General features: G+C 48.0%; 1 protein-coding gene across 2 annotated transcripts in view; it reads left to right on the forward strand.

Annotated features, from left to right (window-relative positions):
• GABRB3 (gamma-aminobutyric acid type A receptor subunit beta3) overlaps positions 1-19,981 on the forward strand; it is a 250,313-nt gene that overhangs the window by 197,491 nt on the left and 32,841 nt on the right. For both annotated transcript variants that reach the window (XM_036012758.1, XM_028503673.2), the window contains one exon: positions 12,398-12,618. In XM_036012758.1, the coding sequence (XP_035868651.1) occupies positions 12,398-12,618 (221 nt within the window). The remainder of the gene's footprint in view (positions 1-12,397; positions 12,619-19,981) is intronic.

Here is a 19,981-nt window from a genome sequence, read left to right on the forward strand (position 1 = left end):
AGGCCCTGCAGGGTGTTGGGGTTTGGGTTTTATCTTTGTTCCTGCTGTAGCCATTTTACAAACGTGTGCAATTTCAAAATGTTTCCAAGCAGAAAACAATGTTTTATGAAAGATCTAGTGACCCGATACGCTGCTTGGAGCAAGCTGACCGGCTTCAGGCGGCGTCGGGAGTTCCGCACTGAAGTACCCACCAGGCTGAATCTTTTTTACCGGTGTCGCGGGATAATAGAGAACATATTCTATTTCTTTTCTTAAAAGTATGTTTATTGATTTTGGAGACGGAGGAAGGGAGACAGAGGGAGCGAGAGAAACATTGATGTGAGAGAGAAACATCGATCAGTTGCTTCCCCTAACTGGGGATCGAACCCGCCACTTAGGCATGTGCCCTGATTGGGAATTGAACCCGCAACCTTTTGGTGCATAGGGGTGATTCTCCAACCAACTGAGCCACCTGGCCAGGGCGAGGGCCCCATCTTTCTTTGTAGTCTGGAGTGTACTTGGTGTGAGCCCCCCCCCCCCCCCCCCCCCCCGCGCTGGGGTCTGCCTGATAAACAGGCTCCTTTCTCATCGGGAGCTAAAGAACCGGCTTCTTCCAGGCGCGATGGCCCCGCTCTGGGTGAGGGAAGAGAGCACAGAATTTCCCAGATGCCCAGCATGAGCAGAACACTGTGATGTGCATTGTTAGCTCAGTGATTTTCTAGAACGCGTTTGCAAAATGAGCCTTTGTCGTTTCACTTTTGCTGAAGAGGCTGCAGAGGCTCCCAGCAATTAGGTAATGTTCTCAGGTAGGGCACAGGGCGGGCAAACCCACCTGGAGTCTCTGAAGCATCCTGTTCCTCCATCTCTCTGTACACCATCCCCTGTACACCAGCCCCCGCCCGAGGGCTTACTTAGCCCGGGGCATCTTTCTACATACTCCGGGTTCTCCTCGGTTTAGGGGGAATTCTCCATTTCTTCCACCACTGCAGTTTTTAGGTCCTTTGAATGTAGGTCAGTCCAGTTATTTTGCTTTTCTAACTTATCAGGCTCCGGAGAAATGTCTGTGCTGTCTTTTTAAGCATGCAAATAAAACCATAATTTTTAATTAAATTCATTGGAGCAGACATTGGTTCATAGGATCGTGTAGGTTTTGCGTGTACGTGTCTATGATGCATGATCTGTGTGTGGCACTGTGTGTCTGCCACCCACCGTCACCAAGCCCTTTTGTCGGGGGGCTCTAAAGGACCAGAGGGCTTGTAACTAGGACTGTGAACCTTGCAGATTTCAAGCAGAGGTGACCGGGTATCTTCTGGATACATGTCGTATTTGGGTGGGTGGATACAAATACTGACATGGACTCTGAGTGGTATGGGGGTTCCAAGACAGGAAAACCTCAGTGACCTTTCTCCCATTTTGCACCCCAGATTCCTCCCCCATCTGCCTCGTCTTCGTAGGCAGGTGTTCTTGAAATAGGAACCCCTTCTGCATTATCGTACACTTCTTGAGCACCCCCCCCCCCATGCTGACCCCTCCACCGTGCTAATGTCAAACAAAAACATTCACAGCCGAGAGCTTTTCTGAAAGAAAGGGCTTATTTAGCTGCATGCAAGCAGGCAAAGGACCCAGTCTCGAGTGCGTGGCCTGAGTCGCCAGCAGGGCTGGACACAAAAGGCATGTGTCCACCGCCCTGGAGTGGACAGGCTTTTGGATACATGATATTTTGGGGAAGAAAGATGTTGGTTGTTTTGAAAGGATTGACTTTGGCTACAGATGAAGGGAACAGGAGACGGTGACGGCTTCGGGGGGCAATTCTGGGATGGATGCGCTGTCCGAAAGAAAGAAATACATTCAGCTTTGATGGACGGGTAATGGGCCACAGGCTTGAAAGTTCATACAAAGGCAGGATACGGTAGTCTTTCATGTTTTTATTGATTGATTTGAGAGACAAAGAGGCAGAGGGGTAGGTGGAGGGGGAGAGAGAGAGAGAAAGGGAGACAGAGATTGATTGATCGATTGATTGATTTGTTGTTCTGCTAATTTATACCTTCATTCATTGGTTGATTCTTGTATGTGCCTGACCGGGAATCGAACCCACAACCTTGGTGTATGGGGACAATGCTCTAACCAACTGAGCTACCCAGCCAGGGCCTCCTCTACTTCTCACATAGCCTCCTGGAAGCTGATGCAAAGTTCAAACATCTGTTCAGGAAGGTGAGCAGGCTATAGTCAGCGGGCCCACAGCCATGACCTGGTCGATGACTCTTGCCTCTGTCTCTCCCTTTCCCCAGCTGTAATTCCATTTAGAACACTTCAGAGTTTTTCCTTGTCACTAAGGACTTCCAAACATGTGGCAGGCAGTCTTCCCAGACAGAGTAAATGGCCTGAGGACAGAGCAATGGCCTGTCCACCTACGCCCAGCCACCAGGAGGCTGCCTGGGGATTTGGACATGGTTGATTCCCAAGTGCCTCTCTTTTACTTTTATTTTTCAGTTGCAATACGCACCCTTATGTTCGCTGCGGCATTACTTATCGTACAATAGCCGAGATGACAACCCAAGTGCCTATTAATAGACAAGGGGATAATGGAGGTATAGTGTGTGTATACCATAGAATGTGACTCAGCCGAGAAAAAGAAAATCTTACCATTTGTGACAGCATGGATGCACTCAGAGGATATAATGCTAAGCGAAATAAGCCAGACAGAAACAAATACCATTGGGTCTCACTTATATGTGGAATCTAAAAAATAGAATAACCCTGGCTGGTGTAGCTCAGTGGATTGAGCGCAGGCTGCGAACCAGGCATCGCAGGTTCGATTCCCAGTCGGGGCACATGCCCAGGTTCCAGGCCGTGGCCCCCAGCAACCGCACATTGATATTTCTCTCTCTCTCTCTCTCCCTCTCTCTCTTTTTCTCTCTCCCTCTTTCTCTCTCCCTTCCCTCTCTAAAAATAAATAAATAAAATCTTTTTAAAAAAAGAATTGAATAAACAAACAAACAAAGCAGAAACAGACTCATAGACACAGAGAACAGACCTATGGTTGCCAGAAGGGAGGCGGTTGGGGGGCTGGGTGAAAAAGCCAAAATGCCTTCTCTTTGGATCCCTTTAATTTGGGGGGGGGTTCGATTGCATGTGCACCCCACCAGAACGTGAGCTGCTCAAAGGTACAAATGACGTGTCTCCTATCTCTGGGTTCCTAGCACCCAGTGGCCGCCTTGCCCTACGGTAAATACCAAAGGGATGCATAAAACAAGAGGGAGGGAAGAAGAAGGATTCTCTGAGAGATGCTCATGTTTTCCCACTCGCCACGTGGGTTCAACAAATGGGGAGCCAGATACCTCCAAGTCTGTTGTGGGAGGAGAGATGGATGCATGAAGCCATTCAAAGCAATGGGCTAGCCTTTTCTGCATATATTGCGTTCGTAGAAGTGCCGAGATTCCCCCAGCCTAATTGGTGCTGCAGAAATGCCTGCGGAGCAAGCCTCCGGCACTCGGGGCTTACGTAAGCTGCTCAGAACAATTTCCCATCTTCCCTGACCTGAGAACAACGTACCTGGGAGGCTCTGGGTCGTCAAAACTTGCTGAAGCAGGTGCCAACCCAGGTGTCCCGCGACTTCCCCAGCTGCGGGTGCAATATTTCAATTTGGTTTGGGGACTGCCGTTCTTTCTCGGGGTGAGGAATCGTTTCCTTCATTTCCTGGGCTGCAGAAATCTAGTCAACTACTTAATTGCAGAATAATGAGCAATATTCTCCCTTTCAGAGATGTATTCTCATCACTTTAATGAGCTAAATGCCAGGAGATTCGCACAAGCAGGAGGAAACTTGGTCCTCTCTCTCCTACTGCGATGTATTTGAGCTGCTTGAATGATACACCTGAAGAGGGACTGAGGGCTCCTTTGGTTAATTGGTTATGTGTTGTTATTGCTGCTGTTTGTATATATTCAGGACTACGCAGAAATGCTTGGCTGGTGAATGGCTCTATTGGAGGGTGCCTCCCCCCAGCCCCAGCGACTGGGGTTTCTCCTAGCCCTATGGGTTCCGGCAGCCTTCTCCTGGACTCGTGGCATCTCTCTGGCTACCTAAGCCCACTGGCTCCCAGCCCGGGGACCCTTGGGCTAGGCTGGTGTCTTACCCAGAACCTCTTGTTGCCGATGGAAATTAGGCTCTCCCATAGGACTTCCAGGAAAGCATTACAAGGACCCACACATGGGAGATGGTGGTGTGGCAAAATGGAAATAGACACAGTTCCCTGGGTTCCCAATGTCCCATCTCCCTCCGTCCTGCCGTGGAAAAAGTCCAACCGTGTCTTTACCAAGGCCAGAGCAAAATCCAGTGTCCAGAGCTTTTGCTTCCTGGTAAATAAAGCTCAGTCCTCCAGAGTCCACGCCGCTGGCTGACGGCCCTAGTGGCTGCTGGACCTATATGGTCTTGGGCTCCCAGGGGAGAGGGAAACATGAGCCAACAGGCCAGTGTGTATCACTAAGCGAGTGAGACAGACAGACACAATTCAGACAGACAGACAGACAGACAGACAGAGAGCATCTTTGTTTCCCATATTAGCTCGGATTTGGGAAGAACCAGGTGCTTTTTCAAAATAACCAGTCCATTTCCAAAGTTTCTGTGGGCTTTTGGATGGGTCCACCCCCTAGTTAGACCGACAGGCCTCTTTGGTCCAGCACCGCCTCCTGTACCCCCAACAGTCGGGTATGGGAGGGGCAAGGAGGAGCGTGAATCCCCTTGGTGGGGCCACGCTGTGACCCCTGGAACGTGAAGCCGCAGCTTCCTGGTGACGTAAACAGGCTCCTGCTCCCCCGTGCATTCAACTCGACGTCTAATTCCCTTTGCTCCTTCGTGAATAACTAGTTAACTACCTACGGGAACACTCAGACTTCTGACTTTCACATGAAATGGAATGTTGGAGCCTGGGGTAAAACCTGACAACCCTGTGTCATCTTTTTTTTTTCCCAACAGAAAACATGGTGCAAATTCTAAACCCACTGCCTGACAAGCTTGTGAAAGTCCACCCGCCAACACGCGCTCTCCCTTTGTGAAGGCGATGTGAAGCGTGCAGAGGCATGCACCTCGGCTGACTCGTGCTGACTGATTTCACACACACACACACACACACACACACACACACTTAGAGAGAGAGTGGGGGGCATGATTTCATCAAAGGGTTTTATGATCCCTAAAAAGAAGCCAGGAGCAATCTATGGTCCTTTAATTGAATGATTTTGTTTGTTCAACTCTTCTTAACAGAAACTCTGATCTGAATACAATTCTCACTTCAGTATTCATTTATACGGATCCTAAGTTCATCGTAAGCCTTTTATAACAGAGGGAGGGAGGAAGAAAGAGAGAGATTTAAGACATTTTATCTTATCTAATTTTGATAAGCTACCACAGTTCAAACCCATTACAACTAAATAATTCACTTTATACATCGCACCCCTGAGGGTTCCAGTTCTCAGTGGACTGGAAGATTCTGGGTGAGGACACGCCTGGGTGTTCTGCCTGCCCTCTGTCCACTGAGTCCCATGTTCCAGGGTGGCGGGAATGCGTCCCAGTATCAACCAGAGGAGCTGGAGGTTTTTGTTGTATGGACGACTGTGTCACACCCAGATGAACTGGGTGGACCAGAGACCTAGAGGGTCTCACCGGTGTCCTGGGCCCCGCCCCCCTTCACACACACGCACACGCACCTCAGACAGCATGTGCCCTGAGGCAGAACAGCTCTAAGTCTCCACCACTGGACAGGGGGCTGAGGTGACCCAGGAACCAGCCAGGATTGGGGGGGAGGGGAGCGCTGGGCACATGAGCAGCAGTCATGGTAAGGGGGTGCTGGCAGCTAAGGGGCCTGGGGTCAGGGAATCAGTTCCCTCCCTTAAGGCTGCCCAGGGCTGCTGAGACGCCTGCGTACACCAGGGGTGTGAGTCAGGATTCATACACACACCCAGCTCAATTAATTAATTTGCAGGAGGGACAGTTTATACACACTGCCCAGACGGAAGAACTCTACCCTCATCCAACGTGCTGTCTTCTGAAATCAGGTCACGGCAAGTGATAAGCCGAGGGCGCTGTGCCCGCCGAGGTCCCCAGCCTGGTCAGAAGAAAGCAGGTGGTGTGAGGACTGCAGTGTCCTCCCCTCAGCCTACGGGGCCCCCACAGCACAGACAAGTCTGTGTCCCTGCACGCAGGCCCGTCACCAAAGCCCCACTGGAGCTGCTACTCTGTAGGCGACAATCTCTGGTCCCTCCTTCTTTCACCAACATGCTCTGTGTGATGAACAGATACAGCTGCTTGTGCCACAGCCAAGAGTGGCCGGGAGACAGCCTGGCAATTCCCACTGTGTGCTCAGTCTTCCTACTGTGTGCTCATCTGACTGAGCCCACCCTCCCGGGTTGAAGTCCCATGAGCTTACCGCAGCATGGAGAGAGGCTTCCTGGTCCCCAGTGTCCTTCTCCTCTGGGGAGCCCCTCTCCTCCCAGACTCCCGCCCCAAGCCCCGCCCCTCCCATGCCCCGCCCCTCCTGAATGTCTCTCCTGGAGCTTCGGTCTCCCCTGCAAAGGAGGCAAAGGCAGACATAACTCCGTCACTCTGCAGAGGCTCTTGCCCGTGTCCCTGAAGATTCTCCCTGTACCCCAGTGGGTCAGGCCAGCAGAGCAGACAAAGCGGAAGTGAGAGCCCTGTCGGGCCCCGCAAAGGCCCGTGTGCTGCAGACGCCACTGCTTCCCAATGAGTGACTCCCCGGCACTGCCCGGTCCCCATCCCCGTGCCCCTCGGAGCCCCTGAAATCCTTGCATTTGAGAAATGCCAGTTCAGGACCTCAGCTGTTTCCTGTCCTTCCCTCCAGGGTCTTCTGCAGCTGCACCCCGGGAAGAAGGGAGAAGGCTCACAGGGGTCCTGTGGATCCCCCTCTTCTCTACCTCTGCTGTGGGTGGGCTCAGGGCCGCCAACAGAGGGCTCATTGGGCCGATCGATGGGTGGAGCGGGGCTGATTCTGCGACCAACATCCACTGTCTGGCTCATTTTGGTGTCTGCCGCCACCTACCCGGCCACTGGCCCCCAGCAGGAGCTGCAGTGGCACAGGGTTCCCTAAACCCTGGCCAAGGTTCCCTAAAAGGGTCTGGCTTCAGCAGCCATGTCCTATCTCCCTGCCACTTTCCACACCAATGTGTTTCCAACCAGACATCAGCTGTCCACCTGGAGCCTTGGGATTGAAAAACAAAAGCTTCCTTCCCGCTCCCATCTCACGTCTCACAGCGTCCAGGGTCCCCTGCCCCTAGCCCACCACCACCAAGGTCTCTGTGAACCCCTGGGCCGTCAGAGTGGCAAGGTCTCTGCCTCTTCTGAGGACTCCGGCAGACTGCTCCACACAAATGCGTCTCCTGCTGGCTGGCCCTTTGGTTCAGGCCGCGCCCTCCAGAGTGAAAACCAATGCCTGGCCCAGGGTGCCCTGAAGCAAACACTTTGACGAGGCATCTGTTTGCATGGCGGCTGCAAAAAGTTTTTTTGAGGGTGGAGGTATTGAGGGCTTCAGGGTTCCCACCGCTCCAGATCAGAAATGACACCGTTGTATATGACCTCAGTGTCCACTCTCCAGCCATCTTTGCAAACCGCCCCAGCCCGGTGCATTTCGTTCTGTTCCACAGAACTGTTCAGCTCCAGATCTCGGGAGCACCAACGATGTCCTAGCAGGAGGCAGCGCTGGGTTCGAGTCCCGTTCTTCCCAGTTACTCGTATTTAATGGGGTGTGGGAGGGAGAAGGGGAGCCATTGGAGCTCTCCAAACTACTTTTTCTTCACTGAGCAGGGATCGGGTTGGTAATATTAGCGGTCCGCTCCTTGTAGTTAAATGAGATGATGCTAGCCTGAGGGCAAGCTGGTGCTGGGGCATAGGACCTGTGAACTGCCGTGGTGGTGGCTGCCGGTGGCGGTGGTCTCTGTGCTTGGCGGCGGTCACTGCAGGCAGCGGTGCCGCTGTGCACAGCACACCACCACACATCCCCAGAGTCAGCAGCATGACTCCCCGAAGACTTAAATTATTTGCTGCCTCCCAGGTGCCCGGGAGGACAGAGGGGGCTGGGTCACCTTCCCTCCTCCAGCCAGCCTCTGCAGAGGAAAGAAGTGGGGTGCTAGCTGGTGTCCCCGGTGATGCATTGATGCCATTGCTGTAGGAGGCACAGCTGAGGCAGCAGGTGCCACTGGAATACTGCCTGCTTTCTCCCCCTGTTTCCTAAGCAGCACCCCCCCAAACCTACTCAGGTCAGCTCAGCAAACCCCCAAAACCAAACAGGTGATGCGGTGGGCACAGCTGCACAGTGCAAACACAAGACCCCACCAGGATTTCAGACTGTGAGAGAGACAACGGGGTTTCCGGGGCAGAGCGAGGGGGTCCCTCCATGCCCCTGGCCACCCACATGCACGCCAGCGGGAAGGGGGACGGGAGAAGAGAGGAGACTGCAGGACTCCTGCAACCAACCGAAGGAGCAGCTGAAACTCTTCTCTTTCACCGGGAATGTGGTCTGGAGGGTTGTACTCACGTTGACCCTCCTTCACGGGCCACCACGGCTTTATGGCCAGCATTCTGACACCCTAACAACTTTGCATGTTTGGGTTAAAGTGCATCGATTGCCTCCCTGGGGTTCCACAACAATCAGGACTCCCCTGTCCTCCCTTATGACCCCCAGAGAGCCCCTCCTCCCCTTCACTCAGGCCTCTGCTCGCCATCCATCCGTCTTACCACTGAACTCCCCGCCCTCGCCAAACTGATCTTCCTCATCCACGGCTTTGGGGTTACAATGTGGGTTTTTGTTCTCATGTGGGTCGAGGCCCACAGAGCAGGAGATGGGTGCCATTGAAAAGAGAGTTAGATGCCCACAGATCCCAAGAGAAGGGGAGACCCCAAAGCAGCGGGAGCCAGACGGGGAAGTACCAGGTCTAGGCTCTAGGCAAAGAGTGGCCTTCACCCGGGTTTCCACAGGAAGGAGCTGGCGAGGCCGGGCAAGGAGGGTCCAGATGCGTTGGTTTGAATAATGCAGGCCCCGGGGCCTAGACAGCCCCTAGTGGCCTGGTGCCTGGACATGGGGGGACTGCCCAGCCTGGGGTGTGAGAACCCAGTAAAGAAACCAGTTGAGGCGAGTGAGCTGGGGATGGGTCAGTTTGTGACTGAAAAGCACGACCGAGCCCTGGCTGGCGTAGCTCAGTGGATTGAGCGCGGGCTGCGAACCAAAGCATCGTAGGTTCGATTCCCAGTCAGGGCACATGCCTGGGTTGCAGGCCACCGCCCCCAGCAACCCCACGTTGATGGTTCTCTCTCTCTCTCTTTCTCCCTCCCTTCCCTCTCTAAAAATAAATAAATAAAATCTTAGAAAAGCACAACTGAGTGGGTGACAGTGTCCAGGAAGTGGCTGCCCCTGGAGGGAGGGAGGGAGAGCCAGCGGTCCCTGCCGAGTCAGCCGGGCGGGGCCCAGATGCTGAGATGGAACAGAACGAAATAAAAGGCGTGGTTAGTACACACGGCTTGCAACTCAGAGACCTTCGGTGGCGGCTTCCACTGACTGGGGAGCTGGCATTCAGGTCTATTCTCTTCTGGTCACCCCTGTGGGGCCCAGCCCTGCCCACCACTCTGTCCCCTTTCCCTCTTCTTCCCAGAGTTTGGAGGACACTGCACGGCTCAGGGTTTCCCGCCGAGAGTGGCATTGTCACGTGAACGTCTGTGCCCCCACCTGGCATCTAGCTCAGCAAGGCTGATCAGCTCTGTGGGAACCTTTGCTCCTGGAGGTGGGGGGAGGGGCGCCCACAGTGATGCAGGCTCAGGTAAGCGTGTGGGGAAGAGTCCCCTGTGTCTTCTCATCCACTGGAACCTGTGTAAGGACTTGCATTTTCTGGCTTCCCCCTCTTTCCTGACTTGCACGAGCCTTACAGCTTCAAACGTGTTTTGTCTCCGGTTGTAGGGAACGTCCTGGTTTCATCACCACCCGGGTGTGCTCTTGGTCACGTCCAACGTGTCTGTTCCCACACGCTTTTTTCTTTTTTTTTAATAGATCATTTCTATTGCATGTTTTGTTTTTCTTTTACCATTTACCCCATCTACACCCTCCTCCACCTCCACCCACCCTCCTTCCCCCCCTCCACAATCACCACACTGTTGTCCGTGTCCATGAGTCCTCTTCGAATTTCTGCTCGATCCCTCCGCCCCCAGTCCTCCCCCAGAGCTGTCATCTCTCCATCTGTGGGTCTGTCTCTCTCTTGCCTGTGAGTTCAGCTTGCTCATTAGATTCCACATGTGAGTGCAGTCCTACGGTACTGGCCTTTCTCCAACGGGCTTCACTCACTCCCCCAACACTCCGGAGATCAGGAATGAACGGGCACCGCCGGGCTGGCCGGCACCCAGGGCTGGCTGTGAGGCCGCGCAGGGATGGTGGGTGGGGTGCCCGCAGGCCTGCGTAGGTGGGACAGCTTCCCCCACTGACCCGCGTGCCGGCCTCTCACCACCCACAGAGCGAGGGCGTTTGCAGACAGGCACGGTGGGCAAGTGTGTGCACCTAGCGTGCGGTTACATGTATACTTTCTTATTTCTCTTTTCTTACACAGAGGAAACTGTATCTACGCGTGTGTGCTTTTGAACTTGGCTTTTTTTTTTTTTTCACTTAATAATACGTCCCAGGAAGCAGCCGCAATGAGATCGCAAAGATCGTACTCCTGCGTCACAGACGCGTAGTGCTCCATGGAGCGGCTGTGCGACCGCTTTGTTATTCCGTCTGTTTGGCGCGTTTCTGTACCGTCAGATCGTTGCGGGTGTGTCTTCGCAGTAACTTTCTTAAAGAGTGAAATTACTGAGACAAATGTAAATGTATACATAGTTTCATTCTACAGGGTCCGGCAGAAGAATGCCTGCTTGAGCGTGGCTGGTGGGGTCATAACATGGGTGTGATAATGTATGGTTTTAATTCGAACATCTCACCTAAAATGTCCTATGGTGGGCTTGAGTGAGATGTTGTTATGTTACAGAATGACACGCTATGATTTTGTAATGAAAGGTTTGGTAATAAAAAGGGGTGTTATTTGTACAGGCACAAATAGTTCTGTGAGGTAACATTTTGAGAACATGTTTGCATCAATGTGGTTAAGTAGTACTGGAATTAAGTAACATTTTCCACCAATGTAATTATAAATAATTTGTGCTACTTTACCTGGTTTAAATATTAATGTTATACTTGGTTCATAAAAAACATTTAGAAGGCCTGGCCAGGTAGCTCTGTTGGTTGAGGCATCATCCTGATGCACCAAGGTTGAGGGTTCAATCCCCAGTCAGGGCACATTCAAGGATCAACCAATCAGTGCACGGATGGATGGGTGGAACAAATCGATGTTTCTTTCTCTCCCTCTCCTTTCCTCTCTCTCTCAAAAGTCAAAATGATTTAAAGAAAAAAAATGTGGAAGCTTAAAAAACAAAAAAAAAGTTTTCAGCCACTCACTGCTGAATTTTCAGTTTGCATCTCTCCACCATGGGGGTCAGGACGTCCCATGAGTATTACCAGACTTTCAGACTTGATTATTCTAGACTTACATAGTCATTTCCAAAAGGGGTAAAACTTTAAAAATAGAATGTCCGTGCTCAGCCCCTGTCTTTTTTCCCACTTTCTTATTGCATTAACTACTTTGAAAAAACTTGAAAATAAAAGTTGGGTCCCCTGCTCAGATATTTGCTGAGGTTGTTGCAAGCCTCTGGGGGCTGAGAGAGAGACACATGTCCCCATTCCACACTCAGATTCAGCTTCAGGCTCCCACTTTGGGACATGCCCCAGAGGGACATGTCACGTCTCACTTTGGTGCCATGGCCCAGAGTGTGACAGGAAAGTGTCCTTGGCTGTCTGGAAGAATCAGATGTGATGGACAAGGGGTAGAGACCTCCCACAGGTCACGTGTCTGCAGTGCACGTTGGGGGGCGGGGTCTGGTATTTGCAGCCCCCGTGGAGGCCAGGGGAGGAAAGGAACTTGCACAGGAGAGGTCGAGCTCCTGTGTCCTGGTGGCAGGAGATGGGGACCTAGGGATCCCTCGGGGGAGGACTCGAGTTCTCTGCCAACAACCTGATGTTACAATGTCTTTTAGGGGGAGGGGGACTTTTTTTTCTGTATATGTGTTGTTTTAAATACAATCATTGATTTTAGAGAGAGAGGAAGGGAGGGAAATGGAGGAGAGAAACATCGATCGGGTGCTTCCGGCAGGCACCCCATCTGGGACTGAACTGCAACCCAGGCATGTGCCCTGAGCAGGACTCGAACCCACGACCTTTCAGTGGATGGGATGACGCCCAACCCACGGAGCCCCACCGGCCAGGGCCCTGTGTGGTTTTTATGAAATGCTGATTTGGCTGAACGCTGAAACTAATTTCTTTTCTTTCCCCCCTGTCCAGGATTACACCTTGACCATGTATTTTCAACAGTATTGGAGAGACAAAAGGCTCGCCTACTCTGGGATCCCTCTCAACCTCACGCTGGACAACCGCGTGGCCGACCAGCTGTGGGTGCCGGACACCTATTTCCTAAATGACAAAAAGTCGTTCGTGCACGGAGTGACGGTGAAGAACCGCATGATCCGGCTTCACCCCGACGGGACGGTGTTGTACGGGCTCAGGTCTGTCCGCCTCTGGGGGCTGCGTGGCGCGCTGGCCTTGCCCTTCTCCCTTGCAGCGGTCATAGTGGGTGAGGCCGCATCCTCGGCTTCATTAGCAGACATCCTCGAAACGCTCTGAGCTTTGCCAAGCAAGAAATCTTACAGGATTTGGGGCCTTTCTGTTGCTATTAATAGTCACAAGTGCGAGGACAGCCTGCCTGGGCTTATTTGATCTAATTGGGTCATGATATCTGAGAACCCCGATTCCCTCAGGGCGGATTTCCCATATTATAGCTGCAACGGCCTGTAATTAATATTATCCTGACAGTGCAAAAGCTCTCGCTAACATTTTCTCAAAGCCGGTGCAGAGTTGGAAAAAAAAGTTTCGTTATGCTGATGTAGGGTCTCCGTGAAGTTCTATAAGGCGAGGCCGCCAGTATTTATGGGAATGACGAACCTCGAGGCTCTCGGGTGAGAGTCCTCTGTAACCAGCTCTCCTGATGAAATCACTGGAACCCGAAACCAGACTGCTGTCTCTGGACCCCCCGGGGAGATCCTGGCTGCCCCTGGTTACCACGGAAACGGCTAGGCATTCCCAGGATGCTCTCACTGGGCAGGGCGGGTTCATTGCTGGGAATACTGCCCCCCTTTGCTAAACGGTGCCCTTAAGACGCTGCTGTTTCTTGCCTTGACTGCGCTGGTTTGTGTTGCATTCTGTTCTAGAGTCATTGTGTGTGTGTGTGTGTGTGTGTGTGTGTGTGTGTGTCTGTCTTTCTTGATCTCCTGGCCTGAAAGGGTTCTTGAGGTCTTCAAGGGCTGGCGCAGAGATTCGAGATTTGTCTCAAAATGTTGTGAGTCCTTAGCCCTTTAGCTAGGACTCCACAGGATCTAAGTGAAGTTCTAGTAAATACAGTGGTACCTTGGTACTTGTTGTTAGTCCACCCCGGAACTCGGGTCGCCTGCTGAAACTGACGAGGTGAAACATTATCTTTCTCGTTGAAATGCAGCGAGTGCAGGGTCTGGCGAGTTCTGAAGCCAACGAGGACCGAGGTGTGACTGTGTTTATTTAAATCCACACCTCTCTCGGTGCTTCAGGATGAGCAAAGGGAATTCCTGAGCATCCTCTTGAGTACAAAGCGTTAGGAGCTTTCTCAAAACTGCAATACACAGACCAAGAGCCAACATTTTCGCAGTGCAAGGAGTGTTTTGAACTGTGAGAATAGAAGTGGCACGTGTCGACCAAGCCCAGGAGGCACTGGGAAGAGAAGCTAGATCGATGTTTCCCAGGGACCTTTGCAACATTGTGCATTTTTGCCCAGAAATGAGAGATGGAGGTTCTGACAAGGCATCAGTTGTACAAAAGATGCTTCAGAAACCACTTGAGCATAAAATGAGCTGGAAATTGAGCCCTTCATTCACCTGCCTCCGCCCCCAAAACACTGGATAGCAGGAGTGTGTGCGCACACCTGTGTGTGTGTAAGGAAGCAAATACCAGTAAAAAATTAGGCTAGGCTTGTTTGGCTTTTGAACAAAACTTTCTATCTGGGATCTCTCCAGGTTGATGTTGGTGTTCCTTATTTTCTTACCAGAGGCAGAACACGTTAGTGTATTTCTCTTAAAATCAGAGACCTTTAACCCTGTTAGACTAGTGTCTTCGCCCATTTTGGCTGCTGTAACAAAATACACAGATGGAGTGGATTATAAACCCCAGGTGTTTATTCTCAGAGTTCTGGAAGGAGGAGAACATTCAAGGTCAAGGTGCCAGCAGGTTCAATGTCAGGTGAGGACCAGCCTCCCGGTTCATGGCAGGCACCTGCTTGCTGGGCTCCCACAGTGGAAGGGACAGGGAGCCTGTGGGGATGCTATGACAAGGACACTAACACTATTTCTGAGGGCTCCACTCTTGGGACCTAAGTCCCCACCTCCTCATACCCCCACTTTTGGGGGCTAGGATGTCCACTTAATGAATTTGGGGTCCATAAATATTTCCATCATAGCAGACAGAATGGCATAGCATGAATGACAGAACTGTGTTAAATCTCCAAACGCCATTGGAAAGTGTTGAAGATTTGACACATTAAAGCATGCAAGAATAAAAAATATATATAATAAAACCATATCTTCACCTAATATTCTGTCTGCACATTTATAGATAAACATTAGATAGTCATAAAATAATAAGCTACGGGAAATTTTCAATAACAGACTTTGTACAATGACCTAAAAAAAATCTCTCTCATCACATTTGTATCCATTATACATCTCAAGAAGTCTCTGAAATCAGTAGACGGAATCCTAAATAAGTTGCTATTTTCATTCAAATGTCATCTCAATATACTCCTTCCATTTATTTAGAAACTCATATTTTTGAAACAAGCCTTCAGATCTCTGTGGACCTGCACAAGCTGTCAGGAGACAATTTCTAAACACCAGACCACCGCACTCCACACATGCTCAGCAGCTGCTCTCCCAGCTGCTTCCCTTCAAAATCAGCGCAGCCAGGGATCTCTGTCTTTCAACTCAAAGAACACACAGAGTTGCTCTGGCTGGCATAGCTCAGTGGATTGAGCGCGGGCTGTGAACCAAAGTGTCACAAGTTCAATTCCCAGTCAGGGCACATGCCTGGGTTGCAGGCCATGACCCCCAGCAACCACACATCGATGTTTGTCTCTCTCTTTCTCCCTCCCTTCCCTCTCTAAAAATAAATAAATTTTAACAATCTTTAAAAAAAACACACAGAGCTATCAAGAGCAATTTGAACTTGAAGTAATTTGAATTTTTGGACCAATAGTACATTAGTGTGTCAAAATATTGATAATTTTTTGATCCTCACCTGAGGATATATATCTTTTATTGATTTTAGAGAGAGAGAAAGGGGAGGAGAGAGAGAGAGAAACATCCATTGGTTGCCTCCCGTGTGTGCCCTGACTGGGGATTGAACCCACAACCTAGGTATGCCTTATCTATGCTCCAAGAGCTGAGGCAAAACTTGGACAAAGAACTAGAAGAAATTTGGAAGTATGTCAACAACAAAATAAAATAAGCAAAGAGATAGAAATTATTAAAAAGGGCCAAACAAATTTTGAAACTGAAAATACAATTAAAAAATTTACTAGAGGGGTTTATAAGCAGTTAGGAGAAAAAAATCAACAAATTTAAATGTAGGCCAATTTAAAATGATCAAGTCTGAGGAAAAGAAAGAATAAAGATTGAAGAAAATCAAATGGAGCCAAAGAGACACCTGGGAAACCAAGTGTGCCAAAATATGTATAATGGGAGTCCTAAGGGAGGAGCATCAGAGAGGGGCAGAGAGAGTATTTGAAGGAATAATCATGGAAAACTTCTCGAAGTTCTGCAAAACATGAATCTACAAATCCAAGAAGCTCCATGAACTCCAAGAGGGATAAAACAAAAGAGACCCACACTAAGACGCATACCATCAAACTACAAAAGCCACAGACGCAGAGAGAATTTTGAAATCATCAAGTGGGAAGCAACTGATCACTTATAAGGGAGCCTCCACCAAGATCGGCAGCCACTTTTTCATCAGAAAGCTTGGAGGTCGGAGGCAGTGGAATGGAGGACAAAAACTGTTGAGAGAATTCTCTGTCTGGCAAAACTACCTTCAAAAATGAGGAGGAATTAGTCACTTCCCAGATTAACAAGATCCGAGGGACTTTATTTCAACTAGACCTGTACCACGGGAATAGATAAAGGAAGATAAAGGAAGGTTGAAATGAAAGGGTGCCCGAGAGTCACTTGAAGGTGTGTGAAGATATAAAGATCTCCAGTAAAAGTAAGCAAAACCACCATTATTCTGTGTGTGTGTGTGTGTGTGTGTGTGTATAACTCCCCCTTTTTTATGGTCTACATGATTTAAAAGACAAGTGCATAAGAGTAACTATAAATCTAGGTAATTGGATAGACAATGTACAAAAGGCAACTTAACATCAATAATGGGTGTGCAAAGCAAATTAAGTAGAGATGTAGAGATTCTACATATACTTAAAGTAAAGCTGATATCCATTCAAATTAGATTATTATAATTTTAGCATGTTACATATAATCTCTGTGGTCACCAAAATGTAAATACACAAAGGAAATGAGAAGGGAATCAAAACAGGTTACTACAAAAACATCAACTACATAAAAAAGAAAATAAAGATGGAAAAGATGAAGGAACCAAAAGCTATAGGATGTACAAAAACAAAAACTAAACAAGTAACAAAGTGGCAAAGGCAGGTCTTTCTTTCACCATAATTACATTAAATGTTAATGAATTAAACTCCCTATATAAGACTGGCAGGATGGATACAAATAAAAGAGGATCCATCTGTCTGCTACCTACAAGAGATTTACTTTATATTTAAAGACACAAATTCAATGGGAAAGGGTGGAAAAATGTATTCCATACAGACAGTAATCAGAAGAGAGCTGAAGTGGCTCTATTAATATGAGATGAAATAGATTTTAAATCAAATAGACTTTCTTGTTTTTATAAGAATCAAGAAACCACACACACACACACACACACATATATATATATATATATATATATATATATATATATATATATATATATATTAAGATTTTATTTATTTATCTTTAGAGGGGAAGGGAAGGAAAGAGGGAAAGAAATACCAATGTATGGTTGCCTCTCGTGCATCCCTTGCTGGGAACTGGCCTGCAACTGAGGCATGTGCCCTGACTGGAAATCAAACCATGATCCTTTGGTTTACAGGCCCACGCTCAATCCACTGAGCTACACCAGCCAGGGCAAAACACCATATGTATTGATGAGTCAATTCAACAAGAAGATATGACAGTTATAGAAATATATGCTCCATACATCAGAACTCCAAAATACATGAAGCAAACTTTCACAGAATTGAAAAGAGAAAGAGTTATACAATAAGCACAAAACTTATGAGATGCTGGGATTCAGTACTGAGAGGGAAATTTATACTTATAGACACATACATTAAAAAGAAATATTCATTTTACATTTTAAGGCACTAAAAAAAATAAAAGAAGAGTAAATTAAACCAAAAAGCTAGCAGAAGGAATAAAATAATAGAGTAGAGATAAATAAAATAGAAAGTACCTAAAATTATTTAGAAAAACCAATGAAACCAAAATTTGGTTCTCTGAAAGATTTACTAAATGGACAAAACTTTAGTTAGATTGACCAAAAAAAAAAAAAAGAGAGAAAAGACCTAAATAACTAAAATCAGAAGTGAAAAGAGGAACATTACTACCAATGGACAGAAATAAAAATATTTATAAAAATATGTATATGAGAATACTATGGAACATGTTATGCCAGAAAATTGGATAACCTAGATGAACTGGACAAATCCCTAGAAGCACACAACCTCCCAAAATGAATCCTAAAGATACAGAAAGTCTGAATAGACCACTAACTAGTGTGGTAGTTGAATCAAAAACCTCCCACCCCAAAATTCCTGAATCAAGTGGCTTCACTGGTCAATTCTACTAAACATGTAAAGACAAATTAACCCCACTTAGTGCAAAATGAAACTCTTCCAAAAAAAATTGAAGAGGAAAGGATGCTTCCTTCCTCAGTCTGTGGCCAGCATACCCTGATCCCAAAGTCAGACAAAGACACTCCAAGAAAAGAAAACCACAGACCAATATCCCTTATCAGTATTAATACAGAAATCCTCAACAAAATCCCAGCAAGCTGAAGTCAGCAGCACGTACCATGACCAAGTGGGACTTATTCCTAGAACGTGGGGATGATTCAAACATAGGAAAATGAGCTTAACAAAGTGAAAGGGGGAAAAAAGACACGGTCCTGTCAGTTGATGCAGAGATGGGATTTGACAAAATTCAACACCCTTTAGGATAAAAGTGTGCGAAGACCTAGGAATAGAAGGGAACTTGCTCGTGTGATGAGCGCTGTATATGAAATCCTCACAATCAAAACCATACTCATTGGTGAAACACGGAAATCATTTTCCCTAAGATACAAGTCAGGGCACCTGCTCACGCCATCTTTGTCCTAACAAAAAAGGAAGGAGTAAATCGTCTGCGTGCAGATGATGGGATCTTATGAGGGAAACCCGAAGATTCTGTGCAAGCCCCTCCCCAAAAAACTTGCTAGATCAAAAATATCATCAAAATTGCAGATTTCAAAGTCAACATATAAAAATCAGGTACATTTTTGTATACTAACATTAAAAATCCCAAAAGGAAATTTAGAAAGTAATTTTATTTACAATAAGATCTAAAAGGGTGAAATACTGAGGAGTAGATTTTAATGATGGAGGCAAAAGACTTGTAGGCGGAAAACTCTAAACTCTTGCTGAAAGAAGTTTAAGACGATAGGCGTGAATGGGAAGAAATCTTGTGCTCACTGATTGCAAGACTCCACGTTGTTAAGATGACAGTACTCCCCACAGAGGTCTACACATCCAGTACCATCCCCCTCGAAATCCCACTGATGTTTTTTGTCAAACGAAAAATCCCACTCTACAATTTGTGTGGGATCGTATGGGATCTTAGACATGCAGAACAATCTTGAAAAAGAAAACCAGTTGGTCTCACATTTTCTGATGTTAAAACTTACTGCAAAGCCATAGTAATCAAAACAGCGTGATACAGAAATAAGAACAGACACACAGGTCAATGGGATAGGATAGAGAATCCCCAAAATAAACTCTTGCATATATGGCCATGTGATTTTCAACAGGGGACCAAAACGATTCAACGAATAAAGGACAATCTACGTTTTGAACACATAGTACCAGAAAAACTGGATATCCACATGTAAAAGAATCCAATGGATGCTTACCTTATACCATACACACAATGAGCTCAAAGTAGGTTGAAAATGTAAATGAGTAAAAGCTAAAATGAGCCCTGGCTGCTGTAGCTCAGTGGATTGAGTGCAGGCTGTGAACCAAAGCATCACAGGTTCAATTTCCAGTCAGGGCACATGCCTGGGTTGCAGGCCACGGCCCCCAGCAACATTGATGTTTCTCTCTCTCTCTCTCTCTCTCCCCCTCCCTTCCCTCTCTAAAAATAAATAAATAAAATCTTTAAAAAAAGCTAAAATGATAAAGATGTAAGGTACAGGGGGAGAGCTTTATGACATTGGCTTTGGCAATGATTCCTTGGATGTGACATGAAAATCACCACCAACAAAAGGAAAATTGAACTACATCAAAATTAAAAACATCTGTGTGTCAAAGAACACAATAGAGTGAAAAGGCAACCCATGGAATGGGAGAAACTTTGGAAATCATATATTCAATAGGGGTAGTTAATATCTGGATTGCATAAAGAACTAGGAACCAGCAACAACAGAAACAAAAATGGCCATTTCAACACAAAGGACTTCAACAGATATATTTCCCCA

The sequence above is a fragment of the Phyllostomus discolor genome, chromosome 12 (assembly GCF_004126475.2).
Source record: "Phyllostomus discolor isolate MPI-MPIP mPhyDis1 chromosome 12, mPhyDis1.pri.v3, whole genome shotgun sequence".
Lineage (NCBI taxonomy): Eukaryota > Metazoa > Chordata > Mammalia > Chiroptera > Phyllostomidae > Phyllostomus > Phyllostomus discolor.